The 23,562-nt window shown below is 39.4% G+C and overlaps 1 protein-coding gene across 5 annotated transcripts in view; it reads left to right on the top strand.

Moving 5' to 3' along the window:
- CNKSR2 (connector enhancer of kinase suppressor of Ras 2) overlaps positions 1-23,562 on the top strand; it is a 206,924-nt gene that overhangs the window by 158,402 nt on the left and 24,960 nt on the right. For all 5 annotated transcript variants that reach the window (XM_036390899.2, XM_036390809.2, XM_054518168.1 and 2 more), the window contains 3 exons: positions 2,319-2,386; positions 6,937-7,037; positions 8,211-8,742. In XM_036390899.2, coding sequence (XP_036246792.1) covers positions 2,319-2,386; positions 6,937-7,037; positions 8,211-8,742 — 701 coding nt within the window. The remainder of the gene's footprint in view (positions 1-2,318; positions 2,387-6,936; positions 7,038-8,210; positions 8,743-23,562) is intronic.

The following is a 23,562-nucleotide window of genomic DNA, read 5'->3' as shown; positions in this document are numbered from 1 at the left end:
GAAGTCAGTCTGGTGTCTCTCTCAAGAGTGAGAGAATGCTACACATTTCCTGGGCTCTCATTAGATTTTATTTTTCAGGAAATAATGCTTTTCTGCAAACAGCCATCTGTCATCTCTGTAAGCAGCATCAATTGACTGACAGTTGAGTGTTCATTAATTTAATTGGTTACCTCAATAATAAGCAAACTTACCAGGAAATGCTCTCATGTTTAGGACAGAATGAAGGACAGGAGAACCTTTTATAGCTCTATTGTCTAATGCTTTGTGGTCAGCAGCCCTACCCAGTGGGGATGATAGGTGGCTGTTCCCTGCTGGCAGTACAGGTGAGGGTGGTAAACCGGGGGTGGAACTGGGAATGTGAAATCCTGAAGAGGTGAGAGGCAAGCAAAGCACCATCCCCACTGTCTGCCATGCCATTTGACAGAGCAGATGCTTGTCATCTTATGCTGCTTTATCCTTAGGGCACAGACAAGTCTCGGCCTTTGTGGTCCCTCTGCAGCACGGGGCTGGAGTGCTTTGGGTAAGGTCCCTGCCTCTGTGCCTCTGATTTGAGCTGTCAGAGCTGGCTCAGCTGGCAGCTGAGCTTTATTCCCCAGAGGAGGTCTTCACATATCAAAAATGGGAGCCTAAAATATGGCTTTTCTTTTGGCTTTGAAGGTGTAACATTGAGATGAGGTTTGTTGGATTTCTCTTCCTGTGTGCTGCTTGTTTTTACTGTATGGCACTTCCTAACAATTACAACTCAAATTCTAAGTGTCTTCTTCAGCTCCCCTATTCTTCTGGCAGAAATTTTGATTGTGTGGTAACATGAAGTATTCTGCAATCACTTTAGGAGCAAGTCCCTAGCTTTCTTCCCAATGGACAATGATTTATGGATTATTAATATGGTTTACAGATCAAAAATGGGGTCACTGTTTGACCAAACACAGTGGCAGTCAGTGGAAAGTGTCCCTTCCCCCATGCCAGGGGGGTTTGTAACTAGAAGATTAAGATCCTTCCAGCCTGAAGCATTCTCTAGTTCTCTGACTCCATGATGACAGGAGTTAATTTCTAGGAAAGCAACTGTATTTAATGATTTGATGCTTGCTCTGCACTGCACTGTCTCAAAGGCAGGCATGCAGGAGACATTACAAAGGTATGTCCTCTGCTGAGACAAACATCCTGTTTCTGTGCATGCAGTATGCAAACAAAACCCATCAGGCACAGGTTTCTGACACGGGGGTTTCCCATTCCTGAAGAAAACCCAAACCTGACTGGAGTTGTCTTTCTGTATACCCTAGCAGTTAAATTGCAAGCCAGTAGGTTGGCAAACCAGGCCTGTCAAATTCTGACTATGGGATGACTGGAGCAAGTAATTCCAGGTTTACCATGGACTGGACAACACGGGAGATTGCCATGGTGCTTTAAAGCCTCGTTGATGAAGGACCTGATTCAGTGTAAGCATTGGCTGATGAATACACTGAGAGCCCCATGGGGGAAGAGCACAGGTTGAAACTGCCCTGCTACAGACAGTTCAGTGTATGCTTGGCAATGACAGCCCTACTAGAAGAGAGCAGCAATAGCTCATTTGCTTTTTGATTGGGTTTTTTGGTTGTTTTTTTGTGTGTTTGGGTGCTGGGGTTTTTTGTATTGTTTTGTTTGGGGTTGTTTTTTTTTAATTTGTGCCATTTATGGAAGCACTTTTTCAAGGCTAAATTGGGATTAAAGCCTTAGATGTGAATTGCATTGAAGCAACTATCTTTCTCCCTGCATTTCTCTGACACAAACACAAAAGTGAATTCTAATATGCCTCCTTCTCTTTGTGCATGGCACTGTGGGTAAGCTCTAAAACATAATGGCATGATTAAACCACAATGTCTGTTTAGGAGTGAACCTTTTCTTTTTACTGCAATTTTCTGCTCTGTTCCTCTGCTAAGTTGCCAATTCAGGCCTTAAAATATTGCTTAAATCTCTGAAAAGTGGTATTTGTTCTTAAGAAATCAGAACAGCAGGAGTATTTGTGTGATGGCATATCTGTGAGCCGCAGACTTAACAACTCTTTGATTATCTCTAAATCCTTTATTTTACAGATGTTTGACATCATACTTGGTTTTCCATTTGAAATAAAATCCTTGCTGTGAAAACAGTTTGTTCAACAGCAAAATCATAGATCTTTGGAGACTCCCTGAGTAAAAGTATCAAAGAGAACAGCTGTCTGATATGAAAAATAACATTGTCCTTAATCTCCTTCAGATGCTTCTAGGTTTGTTTTTGCTAGAAATGCATGCAAAAATTAATAGGCTGGATGGGTATCACTGTTTTTTTTAATATTATTTCAGATGGCTCAACAGAATTAACATGCTTGCTGCTGGCTATGCAGAAAGAGAGAGGATCAAACAAGAGCAAGGTAATATGTTGTTATTTTGTTTTCTTCTGTCAGCTCTTATCACAAGTTCATCCGTTCTCTTTTCCCTGCTGTGTATCAGGCCTCATTCTCGTCATCCGAAAGCAAATCACATATGGGTATTGCTGTTATTGCTTTAGAGAATTCCTTCTCTGACAGGAATTCTGACTAATTCCTTCAGCCTCTGATCTGCAGACACTTCTGAGATTATTTCTGAGAAGGCTGCAAAAGATAGCTAAAAGAGCAGATATACTGCCAGTAAGCTCCACTATATGGTACCGAGGAATCTGTCTCCCTTATCAGAAGAAACTTAAGAATCTGGAGGCTAAAAAAAGTATTTGAAACATTGCATTTGTATTTGAATTCACAGAGGGCAGGAGTGCATGAAATTGGTCTTGGGAACAAAACCATTTTTCTAAAGCCTGTTGAGATAATTGGATTTACTCTAAGGACTTTAATTTTAAGGCCACTTAAATTTTGTGATTCCTACTGGTTTTACTGTATTGCAGTGTGTTGCTACAGCCCTGTTGGCATTTCACTTGGAGTTGTTGGCTTACAACATTTTACATGTTTATTTTTTATACCTAATATTTATTGGGTCAAAAAACCAGCATATATAAAATAATGTGTTGATTTTCTTTGAACTGTTGCAGTAGAAATTGTAATTGCAGACAGAAAAGAGTCAGTTCAATTGTGTTGTGGAGGCTGTTTCTTAGAATTGCCAGTGACATGGATCCACAGAAGGGTTCCTATCTAAGTATCTGCTTTGGCAAGCAGATAGCTTTTGAATTCATGCTCTTTTTAACATATGTACCCAGCAGCAGGCACCAGAAAATTGCAGTGGTAGTGATGATCCAGAGCTTATCCAGATGTCTGTCTGCCTGCTTCCCACTCAGTCAAAACCTCAGTTTTTAATTCTGTGGTTCTTAAGCCTTCATCAGAAAGATTTTGGATTTTGAGCCAAAAAACTCATTTCATTTTTGCCACCAGGCCCTCTGTATTCCCACAGCCCAGGGTAGCAGCACCATGCTCACTGTTCTTCACTCATGTTCTCAGTGCCTTACCAGACCTGGAAATCAGTTTGGGAACCATATTTCCTAAGCAGCACTACAGTAACCTGTTAGAAAGAGCCTGTGTACCATCTGTTGTCACTGCTTGAAGAGGCTGTGAACAAACCCTGAATCTCAGAGTCTTTGAGGAAATCCTCTGTTTTGGCATTCAAAGCCAAATTACAATTTCTATTGACAGCAGGTTGGCACTAGAATTACAATGCCATGTGGGACAGTAAGTGAAAAGGTGTGTGTTATGCTAATGCTGTCCAAGTGCACAATTACACATAATACACCTTTCAAAATCCAGATGGACGTGGAGAAATATTTTTGCTACTAAGAAATCACTGAGTAATAAAATAGCAGATGATCCAGATAGACATGAGATGATGTGCATTCAGGCCTCATGTAGCTTATTATTAAAATGTCTCCCTATTGAAGATAATCAGTGAATCCCCACTGACTATGCAAATTATATCCTAGGCACTGACAGAGTTCTTTATTACCACTCTAACACCATTCACTCATGTTGATTTGTTGCAGGCAGGTAGGTAGAACTGTACCCTCTTTGTGTGGCTTAGTTGTGTTTAGTGTGGGAGGCAGTATCACATTGGCCCCTTGCTGCCCTACGCTGTTCTAATGCCTCTGGTGATTTTCCTTGGCTCCCAGCACAAGGGCTGTTACACAGCCTCAATAGAGTCCCTAATTAGCAAAGTTAGCAAAGTAAAACCTCTCTATCACTTCAAGCATTTTCGCAATTATAGAAACTGTGAAGCTGGAATTTTCTATATTCAGTGACTGTACCAATTGTCATCTGCATATTTGATTTGACAAAAGCTCTTTTCTTTCTGTGCCGTTCAGCCCTTTGCAGCAAAGCTTTATAATACCTCTGAAACAATTCAACAGGAGTTGTCAAATCTGTCTCAATTAAGAGTTGAATGGTTCTGAATGTAAAGTTCATAAATATATTTCAAGAGCTTCAGAGATGCACGAATCATCGAATTGTGGGTGTACTGCTGAATAAAATGTTACATTCTGTACAGAACAGTTTTATAAAAATACCTTCAACTTTTCATATGAAATACAATGCATGTTAGCAATACATCAAGGGACTTCCTTGGTTGGAGAAGTTATATGCTTTCCAGTCACATAAATCAGAGGGAAAAAATCCCTAGTTTATATAAATAGAGTATATTTATTCAGGAAATGGCAGATCAGTGTTGGTTTATATATAATATATTCAGTCTGTTAGTCATTGAGAAAACTTTCAAGATATGCCTGATGCATAGAGCTTGTCCATCACTGAATTGGACAAATCTACAGAGAGAGATACAGCAACTGTTTCATAGCATCATACATGTTTTAGATGGACTCTAATGAGTCAGTTGCCAAAAGCAGAGCATTTATAAAAATTGGTGGGAAGCCATTTTCGTACATTTTATCTGAAAATTGACCCCTGTTACTGCAGAAATTTTCAAGACAAGCTATAGGCTGCCAACAGAATTCCCTGTCTGAGATAAGGTGTGCAAAAGCGTCATCCTGCAGTGTTCTCTTGTATGTGGATTTGACAGCAAGAACACCTTCGTATTTTTAGCCAAAATTGGAACCTGCACTGAGACTGCTAAATTTTGCTTTCAGAATAAACAGTTGAGCTCCAAGTCTGCAGAAATGTCACAGAGCAATGCAGTTCTGACAGGTCTCTCACCACACAGCACACCATTATGCTTTGCTGCAATAGGAACAAACATGCCTACCTGCCAATATTTTCAGCTGTTTTAAGTTGCTGGAAACAAGTTTTCTTAAAAGTAGGATTTATTTAGAAAAAGAGTTTTCACTGATTTAGTCTTTCATTCACCAGAAAATAATTATTTGCAGATGTCTAGAGACATAACTGTTAGGATTTTTTTTTATTTTGTAGTCATAAAAGCTTTATTTATGCAACTTATTTATTATACTGTTTAAAGAGAATGTCTCAGCTGTAAGCTTGCAGGAAGCAAATGAAAAGGCTTGGAGTAAAAACAGAATTGCTATTGTGTGGAAAAATTGAATAGATAAATAAGGCTGTCCCCACCAATACTGAAATCTAAAAAAATACAAAGCTATAGAGACTCCTGTTCAAGGTGATGTCATTTAAAGGTAAGTTTATGCTTTAAGTCTTGAATAAGATTAAATATGGTAGATCACTGATCATACAATACAGTAATCGTAAGAAAAAATCATTAAAGACAAAATTACATGTGGTGCCAGCTCGGATTTTTAGTTTAGATCATTTGTGAAGCAGCAATCAGTCTTTTTCTCCTTATCTCTCAAAGAGAGATGTGCTTTGTTGAACACTTGAGGTGAAGTGAAAATTGCCTGTGGTTAATCTGTGAGCAGTCTGAGCTATAGTGTCCTGTCATACAATGATTTACCCAAATACTGGAAGGTGATACAGTCAGAAACAAAGTGACAACCAAAATGTTTGCATAAGTCTTACAATGTGCAAAAATGTTAAGAGTTGTCTGTCTTGAACTGAGTCAGCAGTTAACTAGGGTTTTTTTGCAGGAAATATTAAGATTCAGTGTCCTTTTAGTTAGATGCTGTTCTACTTCAAAAAATATTTGTAACATAAGAAATTCCCATGTAGTATATTCTTCCCCTTTGAAGTAAGCTTGGCCAAGACTTGATTTCCTGAAAAAATGAAATATTTTAATTAAGCTTTAAACTTAACCCGCTAAATCTATGTCCTTTATACTTTCTCATCCTTCTTTTTGAATTCTCTTCTTAAATGTCATTGTCATATTTTTCCTTACTGTATCACCTTTATGTTCTTGCATGGACAACAGGGCAGCAGCTGTTTTATGAAGCAGATATATGACATAAAGTTATTCTGTCTTGCCTTAATTACCACTATTTGTTATTAGAAATTGAATTGAAAAACATGTCTAACTGGTAGAATATAATGGAGAAAATGGGTAGAAAAATAGCACTGATTATTCATGGGTGCAATAACTCCTACCTGTTTGATTTTCCAGTTGGTTAAATACATTTGTTGATGTTATTTGCAGTCAACAAGACTTTAGCAAAGCTATGTTTTTAATAATTTCTGCCTCAAAAAATATTTCAGTATTTTTCAGCCAATAAGTGTCCAATTGTAATTATTTTTGTGGCTGTATAAATATTTGAAAGTCTGATACATGTATTAAGAGTATTCTGTATGCCTGTTGCATTTATAAGGTGTGCACAAGAGTTAAATTTGTGGCTCATTTTCATATTGTTGTCCAATAGCTCTGTAATGGGACATTAGGTTTATTATACCCCATAATGTTTAGAATTTTCCCTCTTTAGATTAAGACAATTCCAAGTTGCAGAAGCTAACACTTGACACCATCAGAATTCTGATATTTCACTGCCAACAATACCAAAGGAGGAATTTCATGTTGCTTTTGTGAAAGCAAATCTCTGATACAAAACTGCATCAAAATGTGCTGGCAGTTTTTGACCTGATTCCTGTGTGACCTGCAGATTACTGGAGCGAGAGTGACAAGGAGGAGGCTGACACTCCATCGACGCCGAAGCAGGACAGCCCCCCACCCCCGTACGACACCTACCCACGGCCACCCTCGGTGAGTCACCTGCAGCTGTCCCTAGAATGTGTGCCCAAAGGGCCACCTCTGCCTGCCCTGCTGCACAGTCATGCACCCAGGATGGAGCTCGACCATGAGGCTTTTTTAGTCAATGCTTGACTGAAGGCATTGGTTAAGCAGCACACATTGCAGACTTCAATGGCCATCGTTCCTGTTTCCACTGGTTTGTAGAGAACAGGGATTTATAATCCTACTTGCTGTACTAAATAGATTAAGTTACAGAAGTCTTTCTTCTTGTTCATTCACGATGGACAGCTACTCATCCGTGCAATCCCTCACCACCCTCTTATCAACTTTCTGAGAAAATGTTATTACCTCAGAAACAACACAGACTCTTCTCTAAGGCTCCAGCAGTTGTGCCGTGAAGCATTAAGTAACAAATTACACTTGAATTTCCAGAGAAATGCCAGCATAAAAATGTTCTGTCTTGTATTGCAAACAGCAATACCAGGTGTTCTCTTGTTGTGAAAAAGTAGGTTTCTCTTATAGAGAAATTTAAACTAGAAAAAAGGGGGATTTTTTTTTCTTGAAGTAGTTGTTGACATAAAACTATATTATAGACTTCTAACTTACTCTCCACTGAAAATTCTAACTTTCATCTCTGCATACTTAGTGTTAACTAAGTTAATGCACCTTATTTGGATATGGTTTTTGGAATGAACAGTGGGGAAATACAGGGGAAAGAGAGCATTCATGATGTTTAATTTGAAGGCAGTAGTTTTATCTTACAAAATTATAGACCTTTTAATGACAGTACTGAAGTACTGCAAGCATGATTCCAAAGAAAGGCAAAATAGGATAACAGGCATTTGGATAGCATTTTTAAGGTTTTGAATTAATCAGGGACATCTCTTCTATGTCTTCCATAGTGCCATAATTTGCAAAGTTTTCTGCTAATTTTCATTGCTTATTTTATGGATTAAGTGACATAGTAAAGATACTTACTATGAATAACTATCAGTATTTGACCTACAGGCGTGACATACAGACATGAATATGCATTAAAATTAGGATCAGGACAGATTAATTAGGTACATTTGTGACTTATTAATGAACTGGGTGCCATGGCTGAGAATGAGAAGTAGCAGGTTATTATTAGCAGCAGCTCTCGGAGTGCATTGATCTGAAGGCTGCTCCTTGCTGATGTTGCAGATGAGCTGCACAAGCCCCTACGTGGAGCCCAAGCACAGCCGCCTGTCGTCCACGGAGACGTCCCAGTCGCAGTCGTCGCACGAGGAGTTCCGCCCGGAGGTGGCCGGCAGCGCCACCGAGTCCCCGGTGCGCAAGACGGCGAGCCAGCGGCGCTCCTGGCAGGACCTCATCGAGACGCCGCTCACCAGCTCGGGACTGCACTACCTGCAGACGCTGCCCCTGGAGGACTCGGTGTTCTCCGAGGTGGCCGTGGTGTCCCCCGAGCACCGGCGGCAGTCCACCTTGCCCACCCAGAAGTGCCACCTGCAAGATCACTACGGCCCCTTCCCCCTGGTGGAGGGTGAGCGGATGCAAGCACTGAACGGGAACGGGGGAAAGCCCCGAAGCTTCACCCTGCCTCGGGATAGCGGCTTCAACCACTGCTGCCAGAGCCTCTCGGTCGGTGCTGCCGACCAGCACGAAGAAGCACAGCAGAAGGAGGTGGAGGAGGAGGAGGAAGGCAAAGCAGCAGAAGAAAACCAGGAAGATAAAAGTAAGTATGGGATATTTCTGTGGCTTTTCAAGTGTCCTGTTTGTGTAATGTAGAGGTTGTATTTCCTTTTTCCTATCAAATATCCCCAACAGTCTTTCAACATCCCCCATGTTTTGCCAGGTCCCTCTTGTTGCACACCTCTTTGGTCTGCCTTATGTATGAGGCCTAATAACCAGAGTGCTGCATGACCTCTCAAACACCAGACATTTCCCTGTAGGCTGGTCACCAGTCACCTTCTTCTAGTAATCCTTAGCTTAAATGGATTTTGCTTCCATGCTTTTCTTCATGTTTACACTTGCACAGTATCCTCCTCCAATGACACACATGTGTTTAAGGGATATACTTGGTAAGATTTCCAGCCAACCCCATCTGAGCTGTAAAAACCTCTTGGTAAATCCGGGAGTGCAGAGTCAGGCTGTGATTGTGCAGTATCCAGGCAGGCAGGTCACGAGACATCCCAAAATCTGTAACAAGTTTAAAAAGAGAAGGTATTTTTCCCAGTTCCTCTCATTGCAATTTATAAGGAAAGAAATTCAAAAAGCATTTTGAACAAAAAAAAAGTAGAGAACAACTGTGACCAGCGAGGCTTAAAAAAAAATCATAATGCTGAGTAACTGTCAGTCACCTGGCACATAAACTCCATAGATATTAGTGCTATTTATCAAACATAATCCAAATAACCAGGGATTAGAGCAGGTCCCTGCCCCTCCTGACATGTAAACACATTTTTGTGTCTGTTTCATGCTCTGTCCTTCACTGTCATTTGTGGAGCTTCTCAGCATGTGCTGCTAGCAACGTTGAGTCCCCACCCAGCTTGTAGGGTCAGTTGTTGAAGCCTGCACTCATGATTTGTGGGGTTGCACTGCAATTAAGTTATCTGAAGAGGAAAAGAAGGCAGGATAGCCCTTGAAGCTTTCCAAGGGTCTCTGCTAACTGTTCCTTCAATTCAGCTTTTTCACTGCAGTAAAGAAGTACAAAAATGGTTAAGAGAGAGGAAAGGGTAATGAAGGCTTTGTATGATTAACTATCTACCTAAGTTGATTCATTAAAGTTAGCACCTTTGTTGAGCATTAAAATTCACGTGGATGTTATTTGGTATACTTGGGAGAGAGCAAAAGTTTTCCATGGTCCTTATGCTTTACGCATTACCTTCTAAACATCTCCAATTCTTTACTTTCTTCTGCTGCTTTGAGAAAACAATGGTTTCTTTTGCAGATATTAAATTTGATGCCATTAAAAGTTGAAAAAGGCACTATTTCAATTGTGTTCATGCATGACACTTTGCAAAAAACTGATACATTTATTAGGGTAGTATTAGATTCTTACTGACTGTGAAATGAAACTGTCTAATTAACAGGGTTAAATTTCATCAACCATTCAGCACATTTTGTCCTATTTTTAGCCTTCAGATTTGGTTTTCAAATGGGATTTTACTGATAGAAACATAAAAAAATTTTTAAGTCCTTACTGAAAATGGAAAGGGTCAAGGAGACTTTCCACTGGCTTTGCTGTGCTGTTTGTGCACTACTTACAGATACCATTGCAAGGTCTAAGGGCTTTTTTAGGTGTTTTAAATCTCAATTTCAATGCCTTTGTGTACCTCGTTGTAGCATTTTATCACATGCTAATTACTAGTAAAAGGCTAGTGCTTGATTTAATGGACTGGGGCTTTTCTCCATCCTTCTACACTAATTTCCAGAAAAGGAGAACAAAGGTGTAATTTTTGAAGTGGTCTCCCTGTATACACGTGCTTATATTTTTTATTTGATTGAGGAGGTTTCCTTGGTTGAGGCTTTAACAGGAGATTATATTTGAGAACTGATGACCAGCTAGACAGGTAAAGTGCTCATGATGAGTTGTTGACCTTGAAATTATAAAACCAGAAGTAAAATACTGTCTTGTCTGTTGAAAAGTTTAAGTGTTGAATTGCATGTTGCTATGACGGCAGTGTTCTGTTTGCAACGCTGACTTTTTCCAGTGCCCTTACCAGTAAAAGGCAGGAGGATTTCCTGTAAGTGGTGTTCCTAAGTGCAAAATCCAGTTTCTGAGTTGAGAGGTTTGCTTACATCTGCTAAGTCACTACCTTGTGTGTGCTACCTCACTGCCTCCTTCACTTCCATTGCTCTGGGAAAATGAAACATTGCAACTGGCTGGAGAAAGGAATTCCTCTCTCTTTCAGAAATGTTTTAACCTCACGTTGAATGTTCCCTCATGTGGTATCAGAATCTTTTAAATATATTTATTTGCCTTACACGTTTGTGATCCTGACAGAGTTCTAGGCTCTTGGATGATGATGTGTGTTCTTGTGTGTACTTGTGTGTGTTTTAAAGCTTAATCATTCCTATTGCTTTTTGTGCTAGACAAGAATGCAGCTCCTTTGCTGTTGTCAGATGTCATTGCCAAAAGTTTGTTTTCTCAGCTTTCTGTTGTTACATTCTCACTTTTAGAACCACTTGAATTTATATTAAATAGTAAAATGCAGTCCTGTTTCTTCCAACTTCTCTTGCAGAATTGTTTTCAAATAACTGCACCACAAACTAGGAGCTCCACACTTTTTTCAGATGTTGTCCCTAGCTGCTAAAATTTAACATATTTCTGTTGATTTTGTACTAAAGTTACACTGATTTGCAACAATTAAACATCTTCTCTCAGTCGCCACTTAATGTCTTAAATAGATGCTTCAAGACTTTACTGACCCTGCAAATAGTTCTGTGTATCAACTCTTCTATAATGCGTAGATATATATGGCAAATTGAAAATATGGGTTGTCCTTTTCTGTGTTTATCTGTCAGGACCTAACTTTGTTGTGTGTTCAGGTGCTTATTTTTGTCCTGTTACATCACATTAACATTGCACTGCTAATCCTTAATGGATTGTTTTATTTCCAAAATGACTTTTGTGTAAATCATTTAGATGTTCCATATTGACACCATCTTGTAATGGTCTCTTTGTAATCAAAGAGGATTCTCTTGTGGGATATTTGGGCTTTTCCATGTGTTTGCTCCTGATTGCGTAAGTGGCAAACCACATTTAGACCTGCAGCACCAAGCATTCCCCTTGCTGTGCTGTTCCGAGGCAGCCTGAACACAGAGAGCAGGTTGGAGGCTGTGGCACAGTGTTTGCATGTCTGTGATTCAGTTGTGAAGGAAAAGTTGGGCCTTTTCAGGTGTGTTTTCTGCTAGAGGGAGGTAACAGCAGGAGACAGCAGTGTATCATGACACTGTCACCCTCTTCCCCTCTGGCTCCACCTCTGTCTACACTCTGTGTTTTGACAGATTCTGCTGCTTAACGCAAAGAACACTTCTAGAGAGACTACGTCCAGGTTTTGTCCCAGGAAAGCTTGTTTCAGTTTTTTCTTTATTTTTTTAAATTATCTTTGGTGGTGGTTCCTTCCTTTTCAAAGACTTTTCTGGTTTGTGCATTGCTAGGGTTTCACATCTAAAAGAAGTACATAACTAGCTCTCTGCAGGGTGTAGCTAGCTGTTGATCCTGCAAGCCAACTAAGTCAACTTAGGTGCAGAAAAACCTGCACCTTTTTTGCATACTCCCTGAAAAAGTCCTTGGAGAACAGCCGTGTCTGGGGGAGTCTCAGGTGCTGTCATCTGCCCAGAGAGTGCTGGGACAGGGGCTCTGCTGCTGCCTCCAGGTGCTGCAGGACTGGCTGGGGTAATACTGGCACACTTTGCAGGGAACTCACACCTGGGACCTGCAGCAGTGTGCAAGGGAGTTTTCCACTGTGCTGGCTCCATACAAATTTATTCAGGGAACATGGACAGAAAAGCACTGATGCCTGTGTTTGAGTCTGAAAAGGGATTTGCAGCAGGAAGAAATCACTTAGATTGTCTTTGCAGTGTTAAATTTCCCCATTTCCTTCTGTGTTGTTTCTTGCCTCTTTGTGCTGCAAGTTTTCAGTCCTTTTTCTGCACTCTTAATGCTATTGTTTTTCCTGACATGTGTTTAAGGACTTTTTTGTTGCTACCCCATCATCATAATTTCAGATAATACCTTCTGTATAGCATGGGCAACTGTAACAAAGTCTTACATAAATTCTGACAAATTACTGGCTGCCCTTCTGGGGCAATTAATGGCTGAGAGCTGCTTGTTTGCTGCTGCACTGGTTTCACCCTCCAGAGTGTTTACAAGATGCTACAATCTCCCTCCTGTGACTTCTGTCACTTTTGAAAGATTTCACAGTGTTTCTGAAGGCTTGGCAAACTCACAGATGATCCCTGGCATTTTGCTTCATCACCATAAGCTCTTGTGCAGGTTTGCAACATCTCCTGGCATCCCATGCTTGGTCCCACACAGTCTTGTGAATGCTGCCCCAGAGGAACACAATAGCCTCATGCTCCAGTCTCTGAAATCTGCCTTTTGACCCTGAACTTCTGAAAACACTGTCAAAGGCCAGAGCAGGAGCTAATGTTGCCATTTTGCAGCTCTGAGAGATGTCCAGTCCCTGTGAAGGGTTTCAGGAAAGCTCTCCTTTATGTCAGGGAGGGCTGCTCATTGAAAGAGGTACCAAATGACTGTGCTGAGGTACCAAGCCTGAGAGTTTTCTTTTTTTTTTTTTCCTAGTAAAAAACTACAAACCAGCCAGAGAATAAGGGAAACTGAGAACAATTTCTCCCATGTTGCAACTTCCCAGTTGCAGAAATTAAATTCAAGGTGGCAGTGCTTTCACAAAATAGGACAGAGGAGCTAAGTACTCCCATGAGTGGCAGCAAGTATCATGCACTGTGTCCAAGAAGGTGTATCCATGGGACATCCTAGGCAGCATTTCCTTTCAAGAATGAGTTATTGCCAGTGAAAAATATACTCTGAATAAGGTCAGGTATTTCAAATTCTAAAATACAGGTCTAGGGAGGCTTCCCTCTTTGTAATGAGGAGGCTGTAATGCATGGTGCAAATGGTATGTCTCAGAAGGATCAATGTTTGCTAATGAAACACTATGTTATGAAATGGTGGCCTGTGTACACTTCTAGGCTTTGCTTCTCTGCATTTTAGGTAGAGTGTCTTACTTTGGCAGGTTTTGGGCAACAGTGAAATGTGGGAGTCAGGATGAATAACACATGAAGCCTGGATTGCACACACTGGAATTGATGAGGATGTGTGGCTGAATTTAATAGGGCAGTTTGCTTTTCTGACAGCCTCTTTCCATTTTAGAGAGGACATCATTAGTGGTGTCCTGTTGTCTGACCACCTAATTTTATCCTCACTGAGAGGCAAGGGAGGAAGCATTAAAGTACTGTATCTTCCCCTCTGGAATTAATGCCCAGGAGGGTCTTAAATAAACAGAGCTATGAGAAATTGAGGTAATGTTTCATATTAGAAGTATTCCATATGAAACTGGTGAATAGCACAAAGTGCAGCACCTTCTGGGACACTGAGGGTGTTACTCTAACTTACTGTATCCACTATCAGTCCTGTACAACCAAGAGCATTTGCCAAGTTGGAGATTGGGGGTTTTTTTGCCTGACATCCTCCTGGGCAACACAGCCCATGCATGCTCAGACACTGGGGTAGGTTAATGAAATGTCTACTTTTTCTGAGCTTTGTTTTTGTGATCTAATTTTTCATTCCTAATTCCCATTTGAGCCTTCCTGTGGCACCTGGCTGGGCATTTGCACTCCTGTGGGCTGAGGACCATCAGTGTTTTATGCCTTGTCTACTTGTCCCATTGCCTCCAAGGCACTGTTTCTGCTGTTAACTGAGATTGAGCTTACCTTAAAGTGCTGCCTAATTATGTTCAAAAATATGACTACCTTAGATAAACAACTTGGAGTAGATATGTTAATTTCTGAGCATGTTCTTTAATTAAAATTTAAAATTTAAAAAATAAAGCTTTTTTAATTCTCATATGCAAAAGCAACACCACTGCAGAAGTGAGTTTGTATTCTAAACAAAAATGATGGGATGCAAAACCTCTATATTCTGATTTTAAATTTCAGTTCAAGGGGAAAAAATTGCCTGCAGTGTTTGAAAGCCAAGTATTGAATCATTTACTGAGTAGCAGTTCAGAAAGCAATATGGGCTGTCAACAAAAATAATAATAGTTTTAATGTTATGCTTGTTAGTGTTTATACATATAGATGCATTTTGCCCACAAATATTTTGTTGCCACGTTTAAAATTTTATTTGATTTCCATTGCCCATGCTGCTAAAAATACAAAGGAGAGATGAATTCCTGCTTTTCTTTTGGTTTTAATAGCTTTGGGTGTCATTGTCAATAAAGGTCATCTGCTTTTGCTTGGAATATATGGATTAAATTGTCTTTTTATATGCAAAAGAAGTTCACAAGAGAATTTTTTACATGGCCGTTCTTCCAAATTGCTTTCTTGCTAGGTTTCCTCAATTCTAAGTTACTAAGTTAGAGACTGTCAATGGAGCTATGCTGCTCCCTACCAGAGACCCCTTTGGGTTGGGTGGTGAAACAAGGAATCTCTGTACATGAAAGAATATATTTCTGGTGGGCCTTTTTTATCTTCTGCATTCATTCTCTTGCCAGATGTTGTGTAACCAGTCTGTTTTACTTTAATTTTTCCACTTCATGGTGTCAGCAGTCTCTGTCTCTGCTGCTGCCCTGTCTGGGTCTGGCTGCAGAGATGCTCTCCTTGGGAAAGGCAAAACTCATAAATGGTAAAACTTCACAAGCAGCAGAGGGAGGACAGTCCAAGTCCTCTAGGGCTCTCTGTTTACCCCACTGCTGTTTCATCCCAGTTTGTTGCCCTGAAAAGTTTTGGTAGCAATATTAAAAATGCCTTTTTTGTGCTTGCTGCTTCCACTCCCTCAATTGTTAATGTGCTTCCAATCTTTCAATTCTGAAGCTATAGTCAAATTTTCTAAGTGAAGATACTTAGATTTTTTTGAAATTATTTTGTGGATGAAAAGGAAAATCCAACTTTATTTTTTCATTAACCCATAATTTTCCAGTGAAAAGAGGGTTTTCCTGTCCTAAGATTTCAACTCACTTACATTCCTTTTGGTTTCAAACATGAAAAACATGCATTTTTAAAATCATTTATATAAAACTTCTCACTGAAACCTACTGAAAATTGTTTTAAAGACATTCTTAGATTTGACTACTGCAATTTAATTGCAATTTTTCCATGACAAAGCCATTTCTCACTGGGATTTTTGCAGAACTGGCATAGTTCCTCTTTGAGATACAGGAGGGATTTGGCCTAATCTGAAGGTTTCTAAATGCAAAGGAAACAGAAATCTACAATAAAAAAGTTAGCTACCTATCATTTACATAAGAATGTTCTTTTGAAATATATAGTTTTAAATTTTCAAAGCTAAAAAAAGATGAAACCCTTTCTATAATAAATGGCAATTAAGTCAGAAGATGATGGCATAGGGGGACTAGGGGGAACAGAGGAGTACTAAAATCTTACCAGAATGTATTCATTGCATCTCCAGGTGGTACCATCTGTTGTGTGTGCCTCTCATGTTCTTTCAAGGCAATCATTGAAACAAGGATGAACTCGAGTCAGTAGTGCTTGGAAGGACATGGGAGGGATATGGTTTTATTAAACTACTACCATGCTGAATGTCTGGAGGGTCACCATGTAAAGATGCATTGTTGTTTAATTAATGTTCATCATGGGAAGTGGGATAGGCTATTAAAGACTTCAGTACAAACAGTCAGCATCCTGCCAACATTTTTTTTGTTGGACAGAGGACTCTAGAAAAGCCACATTTGTTATGAAGCAGTTGATTTTAAACTATTTTTTAAAAAGAAGTCCTCAGAATTTTTGGATTTAAGATGAATATTTTCATGGAGGTCTATGCAATCAATGTTGTAGGACGATTTTTTGTGAATTGTGATTTTTTGTGAATTGTCCTATCATGCTAGCTTGGCCTTCTGGCTGCCTTTCCCTGCAGTCACTAGCTGCTGCTCCAGAGGGTCACAGATCTTGTCTCTAACCTGCCAGCCCTATGCAACTTCCTTGGATACCCCTGGACAGCTAAAATGGCACTAGATGCTTATTTTTTGGCCTCTTAATCTCCTTACTGGTTTCCCAAACCTTTCCAGTGCAGGAGGGCAGTGTATGCAGGTTTAAATCTTGGTCCCTGCATAGACCCTGGTGAAGCTGTAAGTGTGATGTGGGTGTCTCGGAGCCAGGGAGCTGGAAATTATTTGGAAGATTATCCATTGTAGCTCTGCCATCTAGAGCTGGAGCTGCCATACCTTCCAAATCTTAAACACCCCTGGTGGTGGACATTCTTCATTCCCTCCAGACAGTGCTTTTCCTCTTTGCTGTTTTCGGAAGGAATAATTTCATTTTTTCCTGCTAATGGATATTGAATTGTTCCCTCTGCAATTTAAGCCCAGCATTTCCATTCCCTTATGGCACAGAAAACAGACTGCTCCATTACAGGAGCCCTTCTTCCAAGCTGAAAGGTTGTTGTGAAGGTTAGTTTGGTTTTTCCCATAGTTAGTGTTTGCTAGGCCTCTGACTGCTCTTGCTGAGCTTCCCTGGGTTTTCCAGGCTGACTCCCATCCCTTCTGCCCTGGCAGTGTCCAAGCTGGGTGCAGCACATCTGGTTGAGACCAGGGAGCTTGCTCTGCCCTGGCTGTTTTATGCTCTGTACTGTGATAAGCATCTGTTTGGCAACCATACTGTATTTCATATTTCACTTGGGGCTGTACAGTGTCCCAGATGGTTTTCTGCTTAATGCTTGTTTTTCTAATTGTAGTTGTTCTGATTTTTTTCTGGGCCTCTTACCTATCCACATTAACTAGCTCATGTTAATAAAAGCCTCAGCTGAATTAAAATGTCAAATTAATTGGGCTAAAACCAACCAACAAATATATATGACATTTTGTAAAACTAATAGTCTGACTAGGTAAAAAAACAAAAACAAAACAAAAAAACCCCGCAAAAACAAAACCTGGTGTTTGCCAGGCTTTGTGTCTGTTAGCACAGCATTTACCATATTGTTATATAAAACTTGGCAAAGGATTTCATCCCTCCAGATCATACCAGCTCTGAGACTGTCCTCCAGCAGTCTAGGAGATGTTTCCTCACACTTTGGTGCCTGTGGATTTTAATAAGTTTATTCTCTTGCACTGTTCAGGCTGTTGGTGCCATCTGGGGCTGTTTCTGGACACAGAGCAGCCTCAGGGGAACCCCACATAGGGCAGCTCCTCCCTTTAGCAGTGAACCTCTGGTGTCTCCTCCATCTGGGCTTGACTTTGCTACCAGAGGACACCTTGGATAGGGAAGGTTTAGGTATTAGGTAGCTAATATTGTTTATTTCTGAGAGCTGAACTTCTAGAAGAAAAATATTCCTATTCCCTGTGTCACTGACCTTCTGCATCTAAATAGCCAAGGAAGAAATTACCTGGTGATGAGTGGGGAGCAGAAGGCTCCTTCTTGTACTTGGGATTCCATCCATCCCTCAAAAGTGTTTAATGCTCAGAGATTATGGTGGCCATGTGTGTTTAATTTGTAAGATCTTCTGTTAAGAATTAAGAATTAATTCAATTTTTCCAGTTCTTTTGAAACAAATGTGATAACACAGTATTAACAAACAAACCAAAAAAAAAAAAGCCCTGTAATCAGGCAATTTTTCAGTTTTTATTCATTACTATTAAAATAGGTTCCTACCTTTATTTTTAAAACATGTAGTTCAAAAACAAGAAGTTCAAAAAATATTTTTTGACTCCTTTTGTGCCTCAATTTTGCAAATTTTGAAATCTGTTGGATAGTTAACAGTCCAGCATCCTTGTACCAGTGTGCTGCTGTTAGATACCATGATTTTATGAACAAAACATGAAAAAAGTGCTGTGCAGGATCTTACTGTATTTACATGAAGAAAATTACTGCATTTTAAGCAAGATTTTTTGCTTTCTGGCTTCACTTTTTGAGTACTGCTGGCACAAAATAATACCAGCTCATTATCTCTTCTCTTCTGGATTCCAGAGGGATAAACTTCAGGCTTTTGGAATATAAAATATCACCACTGATTTCTTTAAAAGTATTTGAGTTGTTATCACCATCAGAGAGAGGGGAGAGAGGCTGCCAAAAAACTTCAATTTAAACCATCTTTCAACCAGTTTTTGAAACGTTCATTTAATCATGAGATGATTTACAAGCCTCAAGGAGGAAGCAAAATTAAGGGAGCCTCACTTAGAAGATTTCTCCTGGTTTTAAATTCAGGAATGGACAGAGATCAGGCAGTGGCAAGGGCAGGAAGTTTACTCTCATCTCTTTACCCAGCATTGCTAATGAGAGTAAGGAAACTCAGCTGGGGATCCTTGTGCTTTTAGTTCCAGATTTTGAGTGAGGAGGGATGGCTTGGGGAGGCTCCAGGAACAGCTCCTGCCGTGGTACCCAGGGGCTTGGCAATGCCAGAATCCCCTGTTAGAGGGGCTTCCTACATGTGCAAAGTGGTCTTCAAGGAGTACTTGAGAGATGCTGACTATGAGACACAATTAGAGAGTGTTTTCCTGTAGTAAAAGTAGTAAAATCTGGTTTAGAATTCACATAACAGTATTTCAATAGCTTCTACACTTGCCATTAAAGTGAGATTTTTTTTCTGTACTAATGTGCACACTTGAAAGCCAATCTAAAAATCATACTAAATCTATAAAAGGCTTGAAACTGATTATTCTGAGAGTTCTTGTTCTTTCCTCCCTGCTAGAATATGTCCTGCCATTTATTTTAAACTTCTAGTTAAAAAAGAAAAATTATTCTCAAGACATTTTCTTGTTTTTTTCATTAATCTAAGTATATGTACATAATTTTACAGCAAAACATTTATATTTCTAACTTTATTGTAATGGCTTTAAAGACAACTGGAGTTGCCAGTTTCTGTTTCTTTAGAAGACAGAAGAGAGAAGTTTTAGTTATTTACTTCTGACTATGTAAAGAGCCTGGGGAAAATTCCATTTAAATTTTATACTTCAAAGTAAAACTATCCAAGACTGAATTACTATTTTTTTTACATTGTTCTGCTTACCTTCTCCATTGTCACTGTATGATGTAGGTATTTAATGTGCTGTTTCTTAATGTATCCTCAACAGTTTCATGTGATTATTTTAGGGGCTAGAAATACTTATTAATGGACTAGATTAATTTAACCATGCAAAAATTTTTTTATACCAAGACACTGAAAATTTAACAGGATTTATGAAATAATAAAATGTGGAATAAAAATAAAATTAATAAAAAAGACCCAACAAACACAAGTGCACTTTAGACACTACTGCATTATGGATTAATAAATCAATAGTTTCCAAGTTCTCTGCTCACTTTGTGTTTTAACCTTGAGTTCACAGATTCTGCTAGCAGATAAGGATATCTTATAGTGGCTATCATGAATCTTAAGCATAAACAGGTTATCCTTGTATCTATGCAAACTGTAAGAAGTTGAGAAAATTCATTTTATGAAAGCCTTGCACAATTTGTAAAATATCTGTAAAATGTCTTCGTAGTAAAATAAGAGAAAAAAAAGATGTGTGTTAGCTTTCCTAGGAATATTTGTTTAATACTTGTTTACTCTTGGCTGAAAGTTTTAGTACAATTATTTCTGAACTATTGTTAGAAGGTGGAAGGAAGTGTGAGTGTTTTCTTAAAGTTAAAAAATTATTGCCTTGAGTACTCACAGTTTGGAAATGGCTTTTACAGTTGATGCAACTCAGAACTATGTCAGCCACCTTCTTTTTGGCCTATCCCATCCCAAAAGACAATTTTCCTAAGCTTGTGTATGTTGTGGCTAAATAAGACTATGGGATTTATAGGAAAGTATAAAAATCTCTTGAAGTAAAAATTAGATTCTTCAGTTTTGAGACTAGAACTTGGATCTTTATGGATTTCATTATTCCTGAAATTTAGTGGAGGTTGAATGTGGAAGGATGAGGGCATGGTGGATGGCCATGAGCAGCCAGTACCCATGGCACCTGTAGTTTCTACTTGGAGGAAAACAGACATGGAGGAGTGAGATTTTATATCCTACATGGATTTGGCTTTGCTGCAAAGGCTGTCAGAAGGCTGTGAGCATTTTTCAGTACGACTGCTCCTTGAAATGATGGGGAGTAGGAGGTTGCTGAGAGTAACCCAAAGAACAAAGGAAAGCACACACCCCCAAGGTGGTGGAGGCTTAATTTACCCCTTTTCTTGAAAAAGAAAAGAAACAGTTTGTGCAGTCTGATCTGTAGTACTTGGGAATTGGAAACATCAGGGAAGGGGAGCTGGGGAGGAGGTTGCAGAATTGAGTGGGGTGAGATGGAAGCAAAAAGTAGACTAGAAATAGGGCATAAATCTGTAATGGTGAGGTAAGCTATGTAATGAGTTTAATTAAGTTGTGATTGGTTTTTGAAATGAAAATTCCATCAGCCTCTAATTCTCTGTGCCCCAAATGAGGATGATGGTATTATAAATCTTTTCCTAGTTAAAAAAAAAACTGTTTTAAAAGTATTTTGTTTCTACAGTGTCACACTTTTCTTACAGCATAACCTACTGTAAATGCACCTATGCTTCGTTAGCCTTTATTTTAAAGATTTATGCAGCTTAGAATTTGGAGCCAAGGTGAGCCACATGGATGGATTTTATGCTGGGGCCATGTTCTGTGCATTGATAACGCCAATGCATTGAAATACTTCTCAGTGCAAGTTGTCTTCCAAGGAGACATAACCTCATTATTTAGTTGAATAAATTAAAAAACCTCTGGCATAACCTCAATATTAAGTTGAAAACCCTGTAATATTAATGTCCATAATTAGTTGGGACAACAATTATTTTTGGCCCCTTAGCTCTTGTCTTCTGAAAATTCTAGCCCAGACTTTTTCTTCAGATGACTTTCTCAGTTGTGCTGTATGGAAATAGAGTAAATTTTTTAAAAGACAAATTCATGAGGCTGTTTCTTTATTTTGTCCTTGTACGTTTTGCATTTCTCTAGTCTGATGTTGCTTATCTTTAGCAGTGTTGACCAAAACTATACAGCCAAATCTTCATCTATGGTCCTCCTGGGTTTTACTAACATCTCTAGCTCCTTCCAAGGCCAATGGTTGTGTCAGTTCCAGGTTGAGCAGGGGAGGTTGTTCTCTGCACTTAGACTTCTAACTGTGGATTTCCAGTTCTGAAATCCCCCCAAGGTTTCTGCACACACCTTCTAAGGGCTTGTTTTAAACATCTTCAGCTTGAGCTGAGTGTGCTCTTGCTGTATTTTATAGTTCACAAAGAAGTGTGTAAATTGGGGTCACCAACATTTTTCATCACCAGCTGTTGTGTTACCAGATACATAACCAGAACAGAGCAATTCCTGCCTGTTCCTACCTTCTCTTTTTCATAGGAAACCTAAATATTCTTATTTTTCCATGGAGGTTTTGAATAGATCTGTCATATAATTTACACTGAACTTTTTTGGTTACTCTGTAACTCCTTGGAGTTGCCCGTTGCACTGATGGCAAGTCCTGACGTTACAGTGGAAAATTACTGCATTTACTGACACTAGATACGTAAGTTCTTTAAGAGGGATGTCTACATTATTCTGAAAAAAAATTCCCTACAAAATTAAAAATTCACTGAGCCTTTTATTTTTACTGTTTATTTTTGCAATCTAACACATCCATTCTGCACAGCAGATGTGAGCTTAGCAAAAATTGTCTGAAAGATTGGTTTGTCTAGTTCTATATCAGATATCAGACTCTGAGTTATTTGAATTTTAAAAAGTCACCTGCAAGAAAAAGTGCTTGTACCAAAGAGAGGTGAGCTCCCCATGCCTTGAACCATGCCTAAAAACATATTTCTAGGGAGAGTTAAAGGTATCTTTCTTGTAACCCTTGATGGATCATTCAATAGTTTTATCGATTTTGAAATCAGGTGTACTTTGAGCTCTGTTATGTGGCAATAAGGAGTTGCACATTTTAACTCCAGGCTAGAGAGACAAGTATCTCTTCTAGTTAGTTTGAAACCTAGCACACAACCTTTCAGATGTTTCTGTTACTTGAAGAGGTAATTACCAGCCTTTTTTCTGCCTTTATGTCCTTAGATAACAGGCTTCTGTTCCATCCCCCTTGTTTATAGGAGAGAAGTCTTGATTAGCCCTAGACCATGCATTCCTTGCAGGAAAATCCTTTTGCACAACAATAATCCTGTCAGCCCTTCTCTGCCTTTTCCAGTACTGCTTTTTGAGGTGAGGTGTCACAAATTAGTCTCTTTTTTTTGTTGTTGTTGTTTCTGCTTTATCTACACTACTTCCTGTATTTATATGTAGGTAGAAGCCAAACCTCCCTACTTCTCTGTTTTTGTAGAAGCTGATTTGACATTTTTAACAAGTGCAATCCAAGAAGAGAACTAAAGGAAGCTGTTTGGTATAAGATGTTTCTGCCTGATAGGGAAAAAAGAAAAAGGTTTGGTTTTGATGTTGGTAATGCATGAAAAAAGATGTGTAGTGCTTATTCATGTGCAAGACTGCAGAGGAGAAGAAAATAAAAAGGACAATGTAGCTTCTGAAGAGAATAGCAGAGGACAACAGCTAACTGAGCAGCTTGAGAAGTGCATAGGAGGGAAGTTGCTGTTATGGGGTAAGAACAGACCTCAGCTACATGATAGTCAGTGTTTTTCAGGCTGTAGAGATGATAATATTTTCTTTGTTTAGTTGTGATATTTGGGTGAAAAGCACTTAAGCAAACCAAAGCCAGAGTGTGTTGCAAATTGCTGGGAATACGTCCCTGCATAACAGCTCTGGGTCTTGGTACAGCTTGTCCAGGGGACCCTTGCTCATGCATATGACTGGTCTGGACAACAGAAATGCCTCCTTACAAGCATCCTTTGGCTTACCATCCCCTGAGGGAAGGACACTCTTACCTGC

This window comes from Molothrus ater, chromosome 2 (genome assembly GCF_012460135.2).
Source record: "Molothrus ater isolate BHLD 08-10-18 breed brown headed cowbird chromosome 2, BPBGC_Mater_1.1, whole genome shotgun sequence".
NCBI lineage: Eukaryota > Metazoa > Chordata > Aves > Passeriformes > Icteridae > Molothrus > Molothrus ater.
The sequence above is the reverse complement of the archived record's forward strand: the minus strand, read 5'-3'. Positions and strand labels throughout refer to the sequence as shown.